Genomic DNA, 18,609 nt, shown 5'->3' with positions numbered 1-18,609 from the left:
TTGTACTCTTCGGTGAGGCTTGTGATATTCTATATAATAGAAACAAAATAAACATTGCACATTTTGAAAGAAAATAAATGAGTAACTATGTACCACCTTCAAAGCATGTTGTAGCTTCATAGACATTTACTTCATCATTCAACCAACCATTCAGTTAACTTACGCAAAAGGGAAGAGACGTGTTAACCACTGCAATTGCTTCAATGAGGAAGTCTAGAATCATTCTCACCAGGGATGGGAATTGATAAGAGTTTAACGATTCCGATTCCATTATCGGTATTGCTTATCGAGCCGATTCCTTATCGATTCTCTTATCGATTCTTATTGGGTGAGGGAATAAGTACAAATTTGCATTGGTGTGTGAATGTGTATGAATGAGTTAGTTTCTGTTCGATGGGCTTTGCCATCACTGTATTAACGCGCTTTGAAGACTAGAAAGGCGCTTTACAAGTACAGGTCCATTTACCATTTACATAGCTAATAATAAATATACAAGATACAGCCCATGCTTTTCCAATTCAGATTACATAGGTCTAATAAACATCATACAGAAAACTTAATGTTTTTATTAGGATAGATAAAGGCTGACCTTACCTTCTCTGTAGCTGAGAGCTTGATTGAAAGCCTGGTGGTGTGTTGTGGCGAATCAACACATGGCTCATTTGAATATTAAAATAAGCCATGTGTTTATAGGTCACTACACGGAAATGTAACCAATGAAATTACTTATTTTGACACACATTTTTAGCTAATAAGTGTAATAATTTTTGTGCAGAAAAATGATCATGTCATTTAAAGTTACCTTTGGCATTGATAACAGATGGCGTCCCGTAACGCCCGTTGTAACGCTAGGTAGTAGCGTATCAAACACATGACAGTCCTGCAAATGAATTGCATGCTGTGTGGCCAAATGTTTCTGCATATTGGAGGTAGTTCCCCCTTTGACGAAATAGAAACTTTACAAGTGTTGCAAGGGACCGTATTGTCATCTTTTCGCGTGAAATATATCCAAACTTCAGAGCGGTTCTGCTTCGACGCCATGTTCACTGGGTTCTGAACCAAAACAACGCAGCGCGTGTGTGACGTCATGACGCATTTGCAACGAGCAGAACCGATAAGCGGAATCGTTAAGCAGGCACGCTAACAGTTCCAAGGAATCAATTCACTGGGCACTGGTTCTGAAGAAGAACCGGTTCTCGATTCCCATCCCTACACTTCAGCCGCAATTTCCAAAATGTCAAACTATTCTTTAAAGGCAAATACATTAAAGGCATACCATGCAGTTTTCCGGTTTTGTCAAACAGCTACCCCTAGAGTCGCTGTGGAGTACTTGTATTTAATGTTAACTGTCGTAAATACCACTCACCAGAGCCATCTGTATACCGTTTACCATCGAAATGACTTTGAAGCTGTTATATTAAGGTAAAAATCTTGCATAGTGTGCCTAATTACCATAAATAAACAAATCAAATCACAACCATAAACTGTGACTTTTCTAAAATACGACTGTGTCTGATTTTTCTTGTATAAAGCAGGACTCATAAGAGGCCTGTAACATTTAATGTAGACTGGATGTGAGGTCCACTGGATACAACTTAAAAAAAATAAAGACCAGCACTCCAACTGACATGTGAACTCGATATGTGTTTTATTGTTACAGATACATTAACTGAAGGACACAGTGTCATCTTACAGAGGGAAGATCAGAGCTTCACATCAACATGTACACACAGAATTAAAGTGAGGGCCATGTGGAAGGCATCCAGGCAGCAAAAAAGAGAGTCCTAAGACAGCAGCCCTTTTAAATCCTTAGGCCACTTTTAATAACTGATCCTTAGTGAAGGCATCAAGTAGACCCTTACATAGATGCTGCACATGTTCCTCTACAGCAGACATGATGACAGCACTACCAGCAGCCATTATCTGGTAACCAAATACTCAAAGGACAAAATGTTAATCAAGGCTTCAATACCAACCACTAGGCTAGTGCCCATCAGAGGCACAGACCACAAGAGGTTACTCCCTGATCTAGTATGACAGCCAAGATGTAAAAAACCTGTAAACTGTCTGACTGCAATTATGGTGCTGGGTAATTTAGACACAGTGCCCAATGACTCAGTCAGGCAGCCACCATGCTGGCAACCCACTTAGTCATTGAGATGTACCTTGTGCAAAATGCTCTGGCCACACTAATGCACAAAAACAACAAAAAACAAACAACGTTCTTCTGATACCTATTGGTTAAGTAGTTCCACTAACTGGGCTGTCTCACACCAGATCAGAGGCAAACCCTTGTCAAAAAAACTGAATTGAGAACACCTACCAACCTTTAACCATGTGTGGGACTCTCTATGCTGACTTTAGGCTACAGTTACAAAAATACACCAAAGCAAAAGTCACTATGACCATACCCACCATCGTTGACAATCCCTGAGGATTTCTACAATCCCCTAGCTGTACACTAAGCATGGGTTCTTTAATCCTGGATGAGCCCCTATTTTTTACAAACATGAACATGAAAGGTGAAAATGTATTTATTAAACCAGGCTTAACAACTCATACAGAAAATATGGGAATGTTAAGAATCAGTGGTGCAAAGTGTTGCTTGAAAAACTAAATCATGGAATGCTAAATCATGGAATGCTGACTAACTTTGATTGTTTAAGCTTGGTTTAAAAATGTACCAGATTTGTTGCAGCATGAAATCACTTGGGTTAACCCTTAAACAGGCACTGTGCACCAGGAGATACACACTCTTTAACAACCTGTAGAGGGTGTGCTGGGAGGTTTTCACTAATCAAGTTAGCATTTATCAAAAGTCTTGTCTGGTATTAGCATCTAGATCACATGATTTGGTTCAGGCTATCTTTCATCGTTTCGTCAGCCTGATCAGAAAATATCATGGCCGCCAGTGGTGGAGAACCTGCTTCCTTGGGGGTAAGTAATCATATATTAGTCATACTTATTTTCAATAAAACAACAATATAAATTCCTAAAATTAGTTAGGACATTTGTCTAAACATTCTGATGAAGAAAAAATGTTCCAACTATGTTTGTGGTGTTACCTAGCAGCTTTTGAAATGTATCCCCTGAGATCCGTTGCCAGATTAGGGGTAGAAATTTGGTCAATGTGCATTATTCAACATTTTGTTTCAAACTGGAAGGCATGTTAATAATTACTGCAGTACCAGATATTATCATGCACAGCTGTGCCCATTACAACAGTATAACTGTATTTTACTTAAAAAAAAGATTTATTTTCAAGCAGGGCATCTCGGCTTGGTCCTTTTATGGGAAAAGAAAGGAAAGCACAGGAGTGAGAGTGACAGAGGAGATTACAAGTTCTTCTGACTCTGAGTCAAACAGTGATGAAGATCAGGAAGTAATTTTCAGCCAGAATGAGATAGAGGCAGTGAGTGAAGGCAGTTCTGATAAGGAGGATGAAAGTTCTGATGACGAGGATGAAGAGATGGATCACAGTACAAAGTCCAAACAAGCCAAGGGATTCAGGTGACAGTAGTTTTATTTAGGGACACTTATATGTGCAATCCATACAAATGTCTGTGTGTAGTAGTTGATGTAAGGTGAAAAAACACAAACCTTCTGTATGGTTGTAATATTTACTGAAAGTAGCATGCCACTAACCAGCTAAATTCAGTCCATACTTGCTAATAATACCACTTTATACAAATAACATAACACAGTTATGTATTTATGTATATATATTTTTGTTTGTTTTTTACAGCTGGCGTAAGCAAGGGTTTGAGCACCAGTCAACAGCAGCTATCAGTGAATTCAGCGTACCTGATGAGCTGTCTTTACGTAGCTACTTTGCCCAATTATTTGATGACGATCTGTTCCAACATATTGCTGAACAGACAAATCTCTACAGCTGTCAATTAATTGGAGCCAGCATTAACACCACTGTGGATGAGATCAAGTCATTTGTTGGCATTAAGCTAATCATGGGAGTGGTGAGAATGCCATCTATGGATGATTATTGGGCAGAAGACACACGTTATGCCAAAATAGCCAATGTGATGTCAGTAAAAAGGTTTAAATGCCTCTCAAGATTCATCCACTTTCAAGACAATCAGACATCAGACCCAACCCAAGATCAGCTCTGCAAAGTGACACGAGTGCTGGAGCACATAAGAAAAAGGTGTCTGGAAATTGAGAGTGAGAACAAGTTCTCAATAGATGAAACGATGGTCCCTTACAAGGGAACAAAGGCTGGGTCTCTCCGACAGTATCTCCCGAGCAAACCTCACCATTGGGGCTTCAAGATCTTTGTTCGAGCAGACATTTCTGGGATAGTTTATGACTTCCTGACATACACTGGAAAGAGCACATTTGGCACAGGCCAGGGTCCAGCCAAAGAACTTGGAGTTGGAGCCAATGTTGTCATTCAACTCTGCAAGACCATCAAGAACCCATTAGAGTGTGTTGTCGACTTTGACAATTTTTTCACCTCCCTCCCACTCATTGTGCATCTGAAGGAGTCCCTTGGTTTGCGAAGTCTGGGAACCAACCGCAAGAACAGGCTTAAAGGATACACACTTGAGGATGACCGTGCTCTGCTGAGGCAAGGAAGGGGCAGCTATGACTACAGGGTTGATAATGAGGCAGAAGTGGCTGTTGTAAAATGGTCTGACAACAAAGCTGTCACCTTAGCTAGCTCCTGTGCTGCAATCAGCCCTCTCAAGGAAGTCAGGCGTTTCTCCAGACAGGAGAGAAGAAGAGTTGCTGTTCCCTGTCCAAACATTGTGTCACAGTACAATGTCCACATGGGAGGAGTTGACCTCGCTGACATGATGGTGGCCTTGTACCGCACCCCTGCAAAGTCCCACCGGTGGTACCTGGGCCTCTTTTGGCAAATGGCTGATATAGCCATCAACAATGGATGGCTGCTGTATCGCCGAGATGTCAAAAGCATTGGTGTGCAAAAGCACAAAAAGCTGAAGGTATTCAGGCTGGAGGTTGCAGATGCCCTTATCCACAGTGGAAAGAAGAAAGGAAGGCCTTCCAAAGGAGGGGAGGAGAATATGCACAGCCCCACCAGATGCATACAAAGGCCAACAACCCCAAGACCCATGGCATGATCAAGTGGATCACTTCCCAGCATTCACAGACTAAAGGGAAGGTGCAGGCTTTGCCCAGAAGGACAGACGACAATCTACTGCACAAAATGTGGTGTTCGTCTGTGCATCGTCACTGGGAAAAACCCACGCAACTGCTTCCAAGCGTTCCATAAAAAATGAAATACAGACAGGAAATGAGGGGAATTGTTTATAGAGTTCGCACCATTATGGAAAACCTGGACCCATAAAACTTTCTCCAGTGTTCAGCTGTGTATGCAAAATGAAATTGCTGTGTTGTTTTGTTTTTATGTAATCTTCAGTGCACAAAAAGTCAAATATGTTCATCATGAAATGTTCCGTTTTTGTGTACTTTTTTATAAGATTGCTTTGTTATGAGATTACTAAAATGGATTGGTGAAAATGAATAAAATCAACTTTAAAAGTGCTATGTGTAATGTAAATGACCAAGGAATACAACAATGTATAATTTATCTTCATCAAACTGAACATTAATATGTTTATCATTGAGGCTCTGTTTATACCTTAATAGGGCAACGTATCCTGGGAGATACAACTCATAAAATCTAAAATATTGAATATATATATATATATATTGAATGCGGACATATTTTTCTTAGGGCCTAAAGAGATGAGTGATAACATTAAATTATTTTTTGCAACTCATTTTCCACTACTGCCTGTTTAAGGGTTAAAAAGTAATTTTCAGATATTCCTCAAAATGCAACAGCATATTAATGTGGTTAAAACTATCTGACTGAATGATTTGACAAACACAACTGCTTCAATCAACACACAGCTTCTGCTTAACATGTTTCTTTCTTAACACTGAATCAGAGTTTAAGTGCACGGCTGACAGTGAGCTTCTCCTCTCCTTATGAACAGTTATTAAACATTGTTAATGTATGCCTTATTATGAATTAATGTAAGTTTATATGATTGTTGTTTCTGTGCATCATGGTATGTTGGAATGACTAACATTACGTTTATTCTAATCCCATACAAATTTATATTTGACATCTTTCATTTTGTCTTTGTAAACTGCATCAAAGTACTCTGCTTCTGCCACTGTCAGTTGGTTTTTCCAGTCTCCGGCAATTCCTGAAACACAACGTGCAAAAAGAGGAATCATAATGAAGTTGAAGAAATGGTTTGTAAAATTGAGGTCCTATTTTAAACGCACTACAAGAAGTCTTGTATAAAATGTTTTTAGAATCAAACTATGTCTAGTTATTCCCAGTAAATGTAATTTGGCTCTATAGATCGCACCCAACAACAGTGGAACTGAAATAGTATTGTATATGCATTAATTAAGGAAAATTACCTTTCCTGAGAAATTCTGACTTTGTCTGGTCCATGAATTCACGAGGAACTAAAGAGTAGTTTGACATTTTGTTCTGCTTCATGTTCTTGAACAAACATCGGTCTGCGATCTTCTCAATCACCTCAGCATCCAGAGATTTCTTCAAGAACTGAGAGATTCTGACCACAGAGTCCTTCAGGTCCTGCACCAGAGAAACACACATCATCTCATATTCCTATTCATATTCCTATTCTCACTGTATGACTGTGTATTCTTGTGCCGTTAGAATTGTTTATAAAATGTTCTGAAGAGATAATCTCACCATTATCAGCTCTTCATAGGAGATGTACATTATGCGCTCTTTATCCTCAGCATTCAGCCAGCTCTTCACATGATCAAACCATGAGCCAAACATAACTAGAAGGGAAGTAAAGTCACAAGTTTCCACTATCACATGTAAATTACAACTTTTCATATTATTAATGGTCCTTTTGCAATGATCTTCATGGTGTTTAACACCACCCATGTGAAATCTTTGTTACCAGATGAAAGCCCATAGCTATTCCATACAATGTGTATTGTATTATAAATGAATACTGTACATTGAACAATGAGAACAACCTTTTCCATCCAGGAACTTGTGGAGGAACTCGCTCTGTGGGCCTGGCTTTACCAGGTAGGATGTAATATCATAATAGTGAAAGGAAGATGTAAAGACATCTTTGGGGTTCCTCATGACGTAGATGACCTGCAGTGATAAGACATTATTTAAATCATTAAGCTTTAAACACTCACAATCTGCTCTGCTTTCATTTGCCACATAACATTTGTATAATGTGCTATTTGTTGTTGACATCTTTGTCTGACTATACTACACATTAAAGCAAGCCAATGCCCATATTTATAGGAGCCACTTTGTCCTCTCATAACATGACAACCACAGATGAAATATAAGACTAACTGTGACTCAGATCTAATGAAGCCAGTCAGTGGGGAACACTTGGGACATGTTTTCACTGTTTACCCTATTTAGTCCATCAGATTGATCTCAGTGGTGCACTTCTAGCTGTGATCTGCCCATCACTATAATGCAGGTTGTTATTCATGTGCAGGTGTTTGTTACACAGGTAACAGGCTGCTGCTCTGGCACTGATAACTGTGTGTCTTTATTAGTATTAGTACAGTTCACACATGTACAGACACAAACTCCACAAATAGTCTCTACAGCTGTCAAAGCCGACTGATAGCTGACGAAGCTGTGATCAGCTGTTACCGCCATCAGAAACAGACGTCACTTCATGTGATTCTTCAGAGGAAAGGACTTCTCAATCATCTAAAAACATATTTCCTTGTTCCTTCTTTCTACTCATTTCCTTGCATCTCTCTATGCATCCCTGGTGGGAGGGACTAAGACACAAAGTAAAGATGTAAGTGAGGGAAACCTGGATGTAATTAAGTGATATGAGACGCACCCCAGGTCTCTCCAATGATCTTTCAACTTTTACACCTTGCATTTGGGTCCTCTTGCAGCACATGTAAAGAGTCAGCTGCCAAGTATGTATCTGGAAAAGGGCTCTAGAAGACTACCTAGTAATCCCATAACCTCTTGACCATGGGTTTCAGGTCAACTCATGAAAACAAAAGTCAAGTGCCAACAACCATCTCGCTGATGTCTTGACTGAAGAGGCAACAGACGAAAATGATCTATCTGGTTCAGAGCAGGGACGCTGGAAGTCAGTCAGAGTCGGGGGCGCTGAGAGAAACTTAGTCTATTTAATGATGTCACACTAAATGCTATACAACAAATTAATACTCTGACAAACCTCAGAAACCTAGAGCAGCCTCTAGTAACCAGATATATTTCATAACTGTATGCGTCACTGTACAGTGGCAGCAACTGCACTTACCATGTTTATTCTAGCTGTAGCTGGCTCTATTGAGCTCTCTGTCTGACCATGTGACCTGGCGTCTTTGGTTACTTTGATTCAGTGGGACACTCTAAACTATGCTTTAAGCATTTAATTCATTATCAATAATTGATAATGAATTTGATAATAATCATAACCATAATGTGTTATGGTGGGCGATAGAAGAACTGCCATGCCCCGCCTTAGGGGTTGGAAATGAGGGTCACTGTTCACAATTAACAGCTAAAAAACTATGTTAAACCTTGTTCTACAACAAATGCTAGAGCACTACGCATATACATCAGCCATACAATTATGAGCACTGACAGATGAAGTGAGTAACACTGATTATCTGGTTATCATGGCTCCTCTCAGTGGGTGGGATGTATTAGGCAGCAAGTGAACATTTTGTCCTCAAAGTTGATGTGTTAGAGGCATTAAAAATGGGCAGCGTGAGGATTTGAGCGACTTTGACAAGGGCCACATTGTGATGGACGACTGGGTCAGATCATCTCCAGAACTGCAGCTCTTGTGGGGTGTTCCCAGGTCGGAAGTGGTCAGTAAATATGTCTGTAAATATTACAGCAGTTTTACTGATAATTTGGGGAATTTTTATACAATTCTCTGTATTATTTTACCTAGTGTATTTAACAACATCAGTGTTTTCTGCTGCTCTATAAGCACAGCGACCCCTATTTGCAGTCACGACGATGTAGGGTGGGTTTTAGCCCGATACTAAATGAGCACATTATCACAAACTTTTTGAGTCTTTATACGTGCATTTTAGCCTTCCACTTTTTCTGTTTGATTTGGGTATGCCACTGATTGAAAAAAAGGGGTAATTTTAAAGAGGTTAAAAGGTGAACACCAGGGACTCTGATACTCCCTGTCTTTGGCTTTTTCTGTTGTTCTTTCTCTCTTTGACTGTATTTAGAGTAATTGTCCAGGTCTGTTGTTGAATATTAAGTACTTAGGTGCACATTGATTTGCAATATTCATAACTATTGATGTTTAGCCTCTTGATCACATGGTAGTCATGCTAGTCTGTATTGTGACTGTAATTTGAGTGTATTCATTTGGACAAGCTATGTGTGTTTGCACCTTATCAACCACATCTAACACCATAGCAACCACTTACCGATACACTACATCCCAACCTCCCGTGTGTGTGACTGGATGCCATACTTCCTAACATGTAAAGTCGTCTAAACTCAAACCTCATGGTCGGAGGCATTCTACATCACATGGATTTAAACATATGTACCGTCAGTTTAAATGCCTTAATGATCCATGACACAAACTATACGGAAGCTTTACCTTTGGCTTGACTTCAAAGAAGGACGGTGGCATCATGTTGTATTGGTAATGTGTAGAAAACATGCGCGGGGATGGCCTCTGATCGAGGTTAAGGACGCAGGCCCGTTGTTCCTCCAGCCAGGGAACACGGTCCCAGTTAGGAAGAGTCTCAACAGAAGCTGGATCTCCTCCGCTCATGATCAGCGGGACAATCTCCTGCATCCAAGTCGTACCTAAACAAAGTAAAACAAATGGTAAATGGACTGTACTGGTATCATGCATTTCTAGTCTTCTGACCACTCAACGCACTTTACACTATGCCACATTCACCCATTCATAAACTGACGGCAAAGCCAATCACAAACAGAAACTAACAGTCATTCATCCGCATTCATACACCGATGTGCAGCATTGGGAGCAATTTGGGGTTCAGTATCTTGCTCAAGGACACTTCCAAATGCATCAGGAGGATCTGGGGAACGATTAGTGGACGACCCACTCTACCTAATGACTAGACTTTTTTTCTATTCTTTTTTTATTTTATTATAAAAATGAGGGGAAGAAAGAATCTACTAAAAACTCACCTGATTCGTAAGCACTTTATCCTGTTATCCTGTAATGTGTTTTTATTGTTGTTATTTCTTGTTTTATACTCTGAATGTTTGTAGTTTTATTGTTTTACTAATGTTTTTACTGTACAACACCTTGTAAATTAAGTTTATTATTATTATTATTATTATTATTATTATCATTATTATTATTATTTTTATATATTATAATAATAAATAAAGTAAATAAAGTATTCTCTTGATAATTGTACAATAAAGGATCTGAATACTTTCCCAACCACTATCATTATCTGATATGGAGTAGTTATTCATAAGCTATTTTTATTGCTCCTCATTTGTTATTAACTGCAGTGTACCTATTTAAAGACAGTAAAACATTAACTAGTTAGTCCTACAGTACAACAAATTTGGTTGAGATTTGTCTCGGGGTGTTGATAACTGTGTAAATGTAGCTAGAACAGGCTTTTGTGTCATTCCAGGTGACTCTGTCCGACAGAGCGATAAGAGACAGCAGAATGTATTACAACTGCGGTCAAGCCAGCCATCACTCCGATCTCCGTGCTCTAATCTGCCGCACTTAAATTTCGAGAGTACAAGTATACTCAGCATTATGGTAAATGCGGAGAAACAGCACATTACTTCCGGTTTTCAAAATAAAAGGTATTAAGAACAGTAAGCTATAATTCGAACCTACATTTAAAATAAAATATGTTACATTAAAGTGTTTCATGCACCCATTATCAATAAAAACACGTACTTATCAAGTATCTTTACTGCACCAGTAAAGCCAAAATAAAAGTCCCATATTTATGCCTCCAGATTTTACCATATTTGAGCTACTGTGAAAACACACTGCTCAATAATTCCTGGCTATGGATGGTATATTTGACTTCTACACATATAAGACTACAAGCATACTTAATATATATATATATATATATATATATATAATATATCAAAGCTGCAGTCAAGGCCTCAGAACATCAGTCCACAACCTTGATAGGGGAGGATACAGACTTACTCATTCTTCTCCTCTACTATGCTGGGATGAACAATAGAGGCCTCTACTTTTGTTCAGACAAGTCCAGAGCTACTAAAGTGTACAACATCAGTCCTGGGTAGTGACTTGTGTTCCCAGTTACTGTTTATTCACGCCTTCACAGGATGTGATACAACTTTTCCATTTTTAGTGTTGGCAAACAGACAGCATTCCAGAAACTTGAGAATGGTGAATCAACCATCCAGTCCTGTGCAATTTTGTTTCTGTTCCCACATCAAGCAAGTAATGTCATAGAGGACCATGGGACCAAGGCAATGGCAGTGTTGTTTGGCGGAAAGAGTACTGATTTACTTGCCACTTTGCGCTACAACCTTTTTAGCAAGAAAATCGTTACTGCCAAATCAATTGTTACCCCAGAATGTCTGCCTCCAACTGAGTCCTCAACCAAATACCACTGCTATAGAGTTTACTTCCAGATCATGGTGTGGATTGGAAAGGAAGGTGACATGAACACAGTGGATTGGGGATGGAAACTGGTGGACACCCGGTTCTTGCCAGTTATGACCAGTAAGACTGCTGCCCCAGAAAGCCTCCTCCTGCAGATGATCCACTGTAATAGCACAACTGCCAGCCGAACACACGAGCGCAATCTCCAATTTCAGACTGCATTGAATGCAGCACGAGATAACGGCCGGCAAGAGACTGATTTGTTTGAAAAACTGAGTGGCGCGAAGCGAAGGAGCCAGGAGTCGCGAGGAAAGGAGAGACGGGAGGAAAGAGGTAAAAACGTATTAACTATCTATCAAGAGATGAAATTATAACGAAAGCACAGTGCTAGCATAGTTTTTGAGATGATAAAAATCAGGTTGAAGAACGTTATTTCTCTAACTATACATGTAATGTTAGCTAGGTCTGACATTAGTTCTGTGTAAAATAGGCTACAAAAGCCAATATTGATTCAATGTCTGTCAAGGAAAACATTGTTAAGTTACTTTGAATTTTACAGAAATGAAGAGGAAAGGTAGCATACCAAGTTTTTTCTCACCAAAGAGAAAAACGACAGAAATAAAAAATGAACACCTGAGCAAGGTAGATGGAGAAGATGTGGTGGAAGGAGAGAGAGAAGGGCAACAGAAACGTGACAGAGAGAGAATACAAGGCCAAGGCGACCAGGGACAGGAGGAGGAGGGAGAACACCACAGCGGTGAAGATATGGAGGAGGGAGAGCATCACCAAGATGAGGAGGGAGAAAGTGAGAGACAAGATAACGTGCAGAGCTCAGACAGTGAAAGGAAAAGGAGAGTACCTGAGCCATCACCAACTATCTCCAGTGGAGCTGGTCCACATGGTATGGAAACTGTTGCTGCATAGTATACTGCGTTACATATGAAGGCATTTTTCCCTCCCTGATGCTCCAAGGACTGTTTTCACCTCATTCGAGGGTTATCGTAACTGGAAAAAGGCTACAATGAAAGACAGTGGTTTCTGTTCTCATGCCAGATCTGAAGGCCATGTAAATGCAATGTTTGCTTCCCCTCTCACATCTGCCACTCATCACCTGTGTTTTACCTTAAGGCCTTTCCTGTGATAATGCCCTACCTACAGTAGTGTTACCATACCTGTATCTCCTATTAAGTGAGATCACATTGTATGGTCACTTATTCCTAATATGAACTGTTTTCACATGAAACCTCAAATGCAAGACACTGATTGCATGAGATTAAGTTTGTCTGTATGAGTTTGTAAATGGCAGCCCGTGCCCTTTTGTAGTGTGTACATACTATGTGTCATCAAACTGTGATTAAATTCAGTATTTATACAATACCTGCCTCCCTCTCGCCACCCCATAAATATTTTTCTAGATCCGCCCCTGGGTGCGGCTGATTTCACCACGGGGATCGGAGTGGCTTGACCGCAGTGTTTGACAAACCTGCTGGCTACATCTGACTACCGTCACACACATACCGCGATGATGCAACAGTAATTGTGCCAATAAGTGATTATGTAACGAGTCGCTGTAGTTCCAGTGAATGATTTCACTAGAACTACAATGTCAGTGTCACTTGAAATGAAGCCAGAAAATCAGTTTTCAGGACAAACCCAGGCAGAACTCACACATAAGCTCCAGTGGAAAGCAGTGAATGGGTTTCCAAACATTAAGAATATAACAGGCTGGACTTGAACTGCTATTTTATTTCTTCTCTTTCACGTTAATGTACGAAATTCCACTTCTGAGTCGTCATATTTAGTTTAAAGGACTGTCTAACTTACTAACTACATAAATGTTACATTTGATATCGAGACACGTTCAACAAGTAACAGTGACAGCTCACCTGACTTGGGATATGTTGCAATGATGACATCATCCGGACGGAAAGAAAACTCCTCGTAGTATTTCAGGCTCTGTGGAGGGTGAAGGAGTGAGGGCATATAGACCCCCTTGTACAGTGTGTATAACTCTGCCTCAGTCATAGTTCAAAGGGAGGAACAGAAGAGTGTCTGCGGCTGAGGGAACTCATACAGTGACAGTAGTCTGCTCTTCCGGTCTCTCTCTCTCTTTCCTGCCCTGCGGAAACATATTCTCAAAGAAGGCGGCCTGTGGATCTGTGTGCAGGGGCGGATCTAGAGAAATTCAGGTATTCGTGGGGTGGCCATACGGTGGCATGGAGACTTAAGGGGTGGCAAATATATATTCATTTAATCACAAACAATCTCATGTGTCAATATTTGCTTGGGAAGCCCCCAAATTAGGATATTTCAGCTCAAAAACATTATATTATTGTGGCACATTAGTAAAGCATTGAATATAAATATCTAAAAGGTGGCATTAGAAATCAATAAAGTATTTAATTAATTAATTCAGTTAGTTTTTGCATTGAACCAGTTAAAGGACCAGTGTGTAGGATTTAGTAGCATGTAGGGTGGCCATTTGTCCGGCTTTATGCTGGACAGTCCGGCTTTTAAATGCCCTGTCCGGCTGCAGGCGCAGCCTTAAGACACTCGTTTGTCCTCCTTTTGAGAAAATAACTAAAAATGTCCGCCTTTTGACACATTACCTTGTTAGTTTAATACTTATTGGCTAAAAATGTGTGTCAAAAAAGCTGTGTCAAAAAAAGTAATTTCATTGGTTACATTTTGGTGACCTCAACACATGGCTAATTTTAATATTCAAATGAACCATGTGTTGATTGCCACAATGCAGTTGCTACCACCAGGCTGTCAATCAAGCTCTCAGGGACAGAGAACATAAGGTTAGTTAACGTGGGTTGTTGGATTGAAATTCTGAAAATGCCAAAGCGAAAGACCTCCTTTAACCCATAATGGGCAAAAGAACATGGGTTTGTGACAAAAAGTAGAAAGGATGAGTTTGATTTTTTTGTACATTGTGTCGAAGCGACGTAGATGTCAGCGGCAAAGGGAAAGCAGCTATCGACAGACATTCTAGCACTGACAAGCATCGAGCTAACAATGGGAGTGCAGCAGGTGACTCTTCTCTTAGTTCAGCAGCCAGGAAAGGGCTGAAGTATTGCAAATAGACTGTGTGCCAGTCCCAAGAGGCCAGACCTCCCTTCTACCATCAGATTCTCTATCAGCCTCTACCCAGCCTGTGACCAGCTGCCTGAACTCCAGGTGAGAATGTCATACAACTCTGTCCTGTTCATGTTAATTAGCAATATGGATAAGGAAAGGCTATGTGTCTCAACTTGTTTCATCAGTGTGATTTCTCTTGTGTTTCATTGTTGATGCTACAGGTCCACCATGCTGAGGCCTTCTGTGGCCTGCCTCTAACCAGCCTCTGTGAAGCAACCTTGAGGACTCACAGTCACAGATGAACTCAGATACTCATATGTATAGGCAAAGCCTAGGTAAAGCCTATACATCTGAAACAGAAGGTGCTGTATTTTTTTACCCTTTATCTGTCCAGATAAAAACATTAAGAACAGTTTCTGTATGATGTCTTTTAGACCTATGCAATCTGAACACTTGGCCGTAATCTTTTAGAATATTATAATATTATATAATTATAATATTCTTCTATAATATTATATTATTATAAAAATATAATATAATATTATAATAATATATTAGAATTATATGGAGCACCTAAATGGACATGGAAAAAAAAAAATGAAACGGACCGTAACAAAAGAGGTTACAGATTAATTTACATTTATTTTTTAGTTACAGACAAATTAGTTTAATACTCATTTGAATATTAAAATTAGCCATGTGTTGATTTGCCACAACACTGATGTATCTAGTGCTCACTAGATAGTACTAGATACTATCTTGTGCGCACTAGATCCGTTTCTAGTGCGCACTAGATACTATCTTGTGCGCACTAGATCCGTTTCTAGTGCGCACTAGATACTATCTAGATACTATCTTGTGCGCACTAGATCCGTTTCTAGTGCGCACTAGATACTATCTTGTGCGCACTAGATCCGTTTCTAGTGCGCACTAGATATGGATGGAGTGTTGTGGCAAATCAACACATGGCTCATTTGAATATTAAAATTAGCCATGTGTTGATAGGTCACAACACCAAAATGTAACCAATGAAATAACTTATTTTGACACACATTTTAAGCCAAGAAGTATTAAACTAAGGAGGTAATGTGTCAAAAGGCAGACTGTTTTTGTTATTTTCTCAAAAGGAGGACAAATGAGTGTCCGGCTGCAGGACAGGGCATTTAAATGCGGACTGTAACAAAAGAGGTTACAGATTAATTTACTTTTATTTTTTAGTTACAGACAAATTAGTTTAATACTCATTTGAATATTAAAATTAGCCATGTGTTGATTTGCCACAACACTGATGTATCTAGTGCTCACTAGATAGTACTAGATAGTATCTAGTGCGCACAAGATAGGATCTAGTGCGCACTAGAAACGTTTCATTTTTTTTTTTTTCCCCCATGTCCCTTTAGGGGCTCCGTAGAATTATAATATTATATTATATTTTTATAATAACATAATATTATAATATTGTAAAAGATAACGGTGTAAAAGTGTTTAAAAAATACATAAAGGAAAACGTACCTTTTTACTGTCCTCTCCAAAACGTAGCCAACTTTCTTCTTCTTCTTCGGGTCTGGTCCCACAGGTCGGGTCCCCCTAGTGGACTGGCGCACTTCCGTTTTGTCGAGCGAATTTGCAGCGTTTCTATCTGGCAGTTGTTTTGGGGTTTTGTGTGTTTTTGATATTTGCAGCATTTTTCTTTGGCATTTGTTTTGTGGGTTTGTAAGTTTGTGCTTCTGCTTCGTTTATGTGATTGCAGCATTTTTCTGTTGCTGCGTTTTTCTGTTGGATTTGTTTTATGTGTTTGTGTGTTTTTGGATTTGCATCATTCCCATGTTTGAAGCGTTTTGCCGTTTGCGGCGCGTTTGCCCTTGTCGGCCACCGTACAGTCGCCCTATGAGATGTCACTCTGCACAAGAGGAACTGAAACTTTACTTATTTTCAATCACACACTGCACGAAAAGCACTGAGCTGTGATTAATTTACATCAAAGTCAAAAACACACAAAACTACCCTTGTCCTCTGAATCACTGCCTTGTCTGTGAATTGTTAAATGATGTATGATCAGTAGTCAATCAAATAATCAAATCAAGTCTATGATCAGGCTCACACCTCTGGTCTGGGTTCTCTTGTGTTCCTCCAGCCCTGCTCACTTCTTTCAAGCCATACCTTTCCTCCAACTCCCATCCTCTAGCTGTCCTCCAGATGTCCTTGGACTTTCCTTCCTTCCCTCACTGCCTGACTGCCCACACACTTGTCCCCACTTCAAATCGGCCCTGCTGTTTTTCTAGCTTCTCCCCTATCTCCTCACTTACAACTCATTCCATAATCAGATGCTCAGTACATACAGCAGTTCACTTACTTTATTCCCTGCCAGATTTTTCAGATTAGTTTCCATGACTCAGGTCTTTGCTTTCCAGCCTAGACCTGTTTCTACCAGCCTGACCCGCCCTATAAACCGTCTGCCTGTTATGAACTTTATTTCTGTTAATAAATCATTGAACCGGTCTACCTGCTGCTGTGTGCGTTTGAGTCCTATTCCTGTTGTCCTCTCACACCAGCTGTGACACAGGTAGACTGTTGCATGTTAAAGGCAGTTGCTGACTCTGGATCAGTGCATTCAATTTCAAATCTGACATTGAATATGAGGGTAACAGGGCTAAAAACCTGTGAATAAGTTTCAGAGCAACACCACCTGCCAGTTTTGTGGATTCAGTTTTGTTGGTCTTAGATGATGCTACCTTTTTATTGAGCAGTGGATAGAATATTTTTCTGAAAATGCTTTACAGCAATGACAATTCATAGTACTTTAAAACAAATCTTGACAGCGATTCTCCAGACAAACAACACAACAACAACAAACTGACCCAGTGTGGGGTCAATATAGCACAGATGTAATACTGTGTTAACTTTTACCCAGTACTAATGAGTAGAAAACCACCAAAAGAAGGGCTGTTTTGATCCAGTAACCCAACAGTAAAATAAAAATAACACCATGTTAACCCAGTACTGCATTGGTGCTATGGTCAGCACACACTGGGTAAATGTTCAGCCACATATTAAATTCACTTATTAAATTCCTTATACTGGATCTGTTTATAAGGTTAAAGCAACAGAGAGAGAGAGATTCATTAGCAGTCAGTAGTCACTGTATGAGTTATCTCAGCCGTAGACACTCTTCTGTTTCTCCCTTTGAACTATGACTGAGGCAGAGTTATACACGCTGTACAAGAGGGTTTATATGCCCTCACTCCTTCACCCTCCACAGAGCCTGAAATACTACGAGGAGTTTTCTTTCCGCCCGGATGATATCATCATTGCAACATATCCCAAGTCAGGTGAGCTGTCACTGTTACTTGTTGAACGTGAGCACCAGAGTTAAACTTGTCTTGAAAAAGGCAATCCTGTGTGTAGGATTTAGTGGCATCTAGCATTGAAGATGCAGATTAAGTAACTGGTCTATAGCTTGGTCTATATTTGACAGCCTGGAAATGAGAATGGGCCGTGAAGTCAAGTCAAGTTACATACTGGACCAGGACTGACTTGCAAACTATTGGTGATGTCCAAAGTCATGCTGATAGGCCCAGCACCACACATCTGATTTTCAGTGAGCACAGAGAAACTTTCCACTTTCAGCAGATGAATGTAAAAATATCCTTCTGGTGTCAAACTCTACTTATACAGCATTCAAACATCACACTGTAGGAACAAGAAGAACAACTCATTTTTGATTGGACTAGGAATTTATGTGAAGTCTCATCAAAATCAACTTAATTATCAGGGTAAAGGTATTAATACAACTCTTTGATTTATGCCATAGATAGATATAAAAAATTGTACAATACCTGAACTGCCACAAAAATAGCAGTAGTAGTGGAGATTGGAAACTTAAACTCTCTATTTTCCTCAGACA

The 18,609-nt window shown here is 39.8% G+C and overlaps 1 protein-coding gene across 1 annotated transcript; it reads right to left on the bottom strand.

Annotated features, from left to right (window-relative positions):
- Positions 1-1,624: 1,624 nt before the first annotated feature.
- LOC127373582 (sulfotransferase 2B1-like) lies at positions 1,625-13,776 on the bottom strand. Its single transcript, XM_051418193.1, has 6 exons — positions 13,508-13,776; positions 9,627-9,838; positions 7,024-7,150; positions 6,725-6,819; positions 6,424-6,604; positions 1,625-6,200 (listed from the first exon to the last, which is right to left on the bottom strand). The coding sequence occupies exons 1-6, from the start codon at positions 13,644-13,646 to the stop codon at positions 6,091-6,093; spliced, it is 864 nt and encodes a 287-aa protein (XP_051274153.1). The 5' UTR covers positions 13,647-13,776; the 3' UTR covers positions 1,625-6,090.
- Between the last annotated feature and the right edge of the window lie 4,833 nt (positions 13,777-18,609).

This window comes from Dicentrarchus labrax, unplaced genomic scaffold, assembly GCF_905237075.1.
Source record: "Dicentrarchus labrax unplaced genomic scaffold, dlabrax2021, whole genome shotgun sequence".
Taxonomy (NCBI): Eukaryota; Metazoa; Chordata; class Actinopteri; family Moronidae; genus Dicentrarchus; species Dicentrarchus labrax.
Note: the sequence above shows the minus strand (reverse complement) of the source record. Positions and strands in the feature narration are given on the sequence as shown.

Coding starts and splice junctions, on each gene's coding strand:
- LOC127373582 (XM_051418193.1), bottom strand. CDS start 13,646: ATGACTGAGGCAGAGTTATACACACTGTACAAGGGGGTCTATATGCCC. Junction 6,820..7,023: donor CAAGTTCCTGGATGGAAAAG/GTTGTTCTCATT, acceptor CTTCCCTTCTAG/TTATGTTTGGCTCATGGTTT. Junction 6,201..6,423: donor GTCAGAATTTCTCAGGAAAG/GTAATTTTCCTT, acceptor GTTGTGTTTCAG/GAATTGCCGGAGACTGGAAA.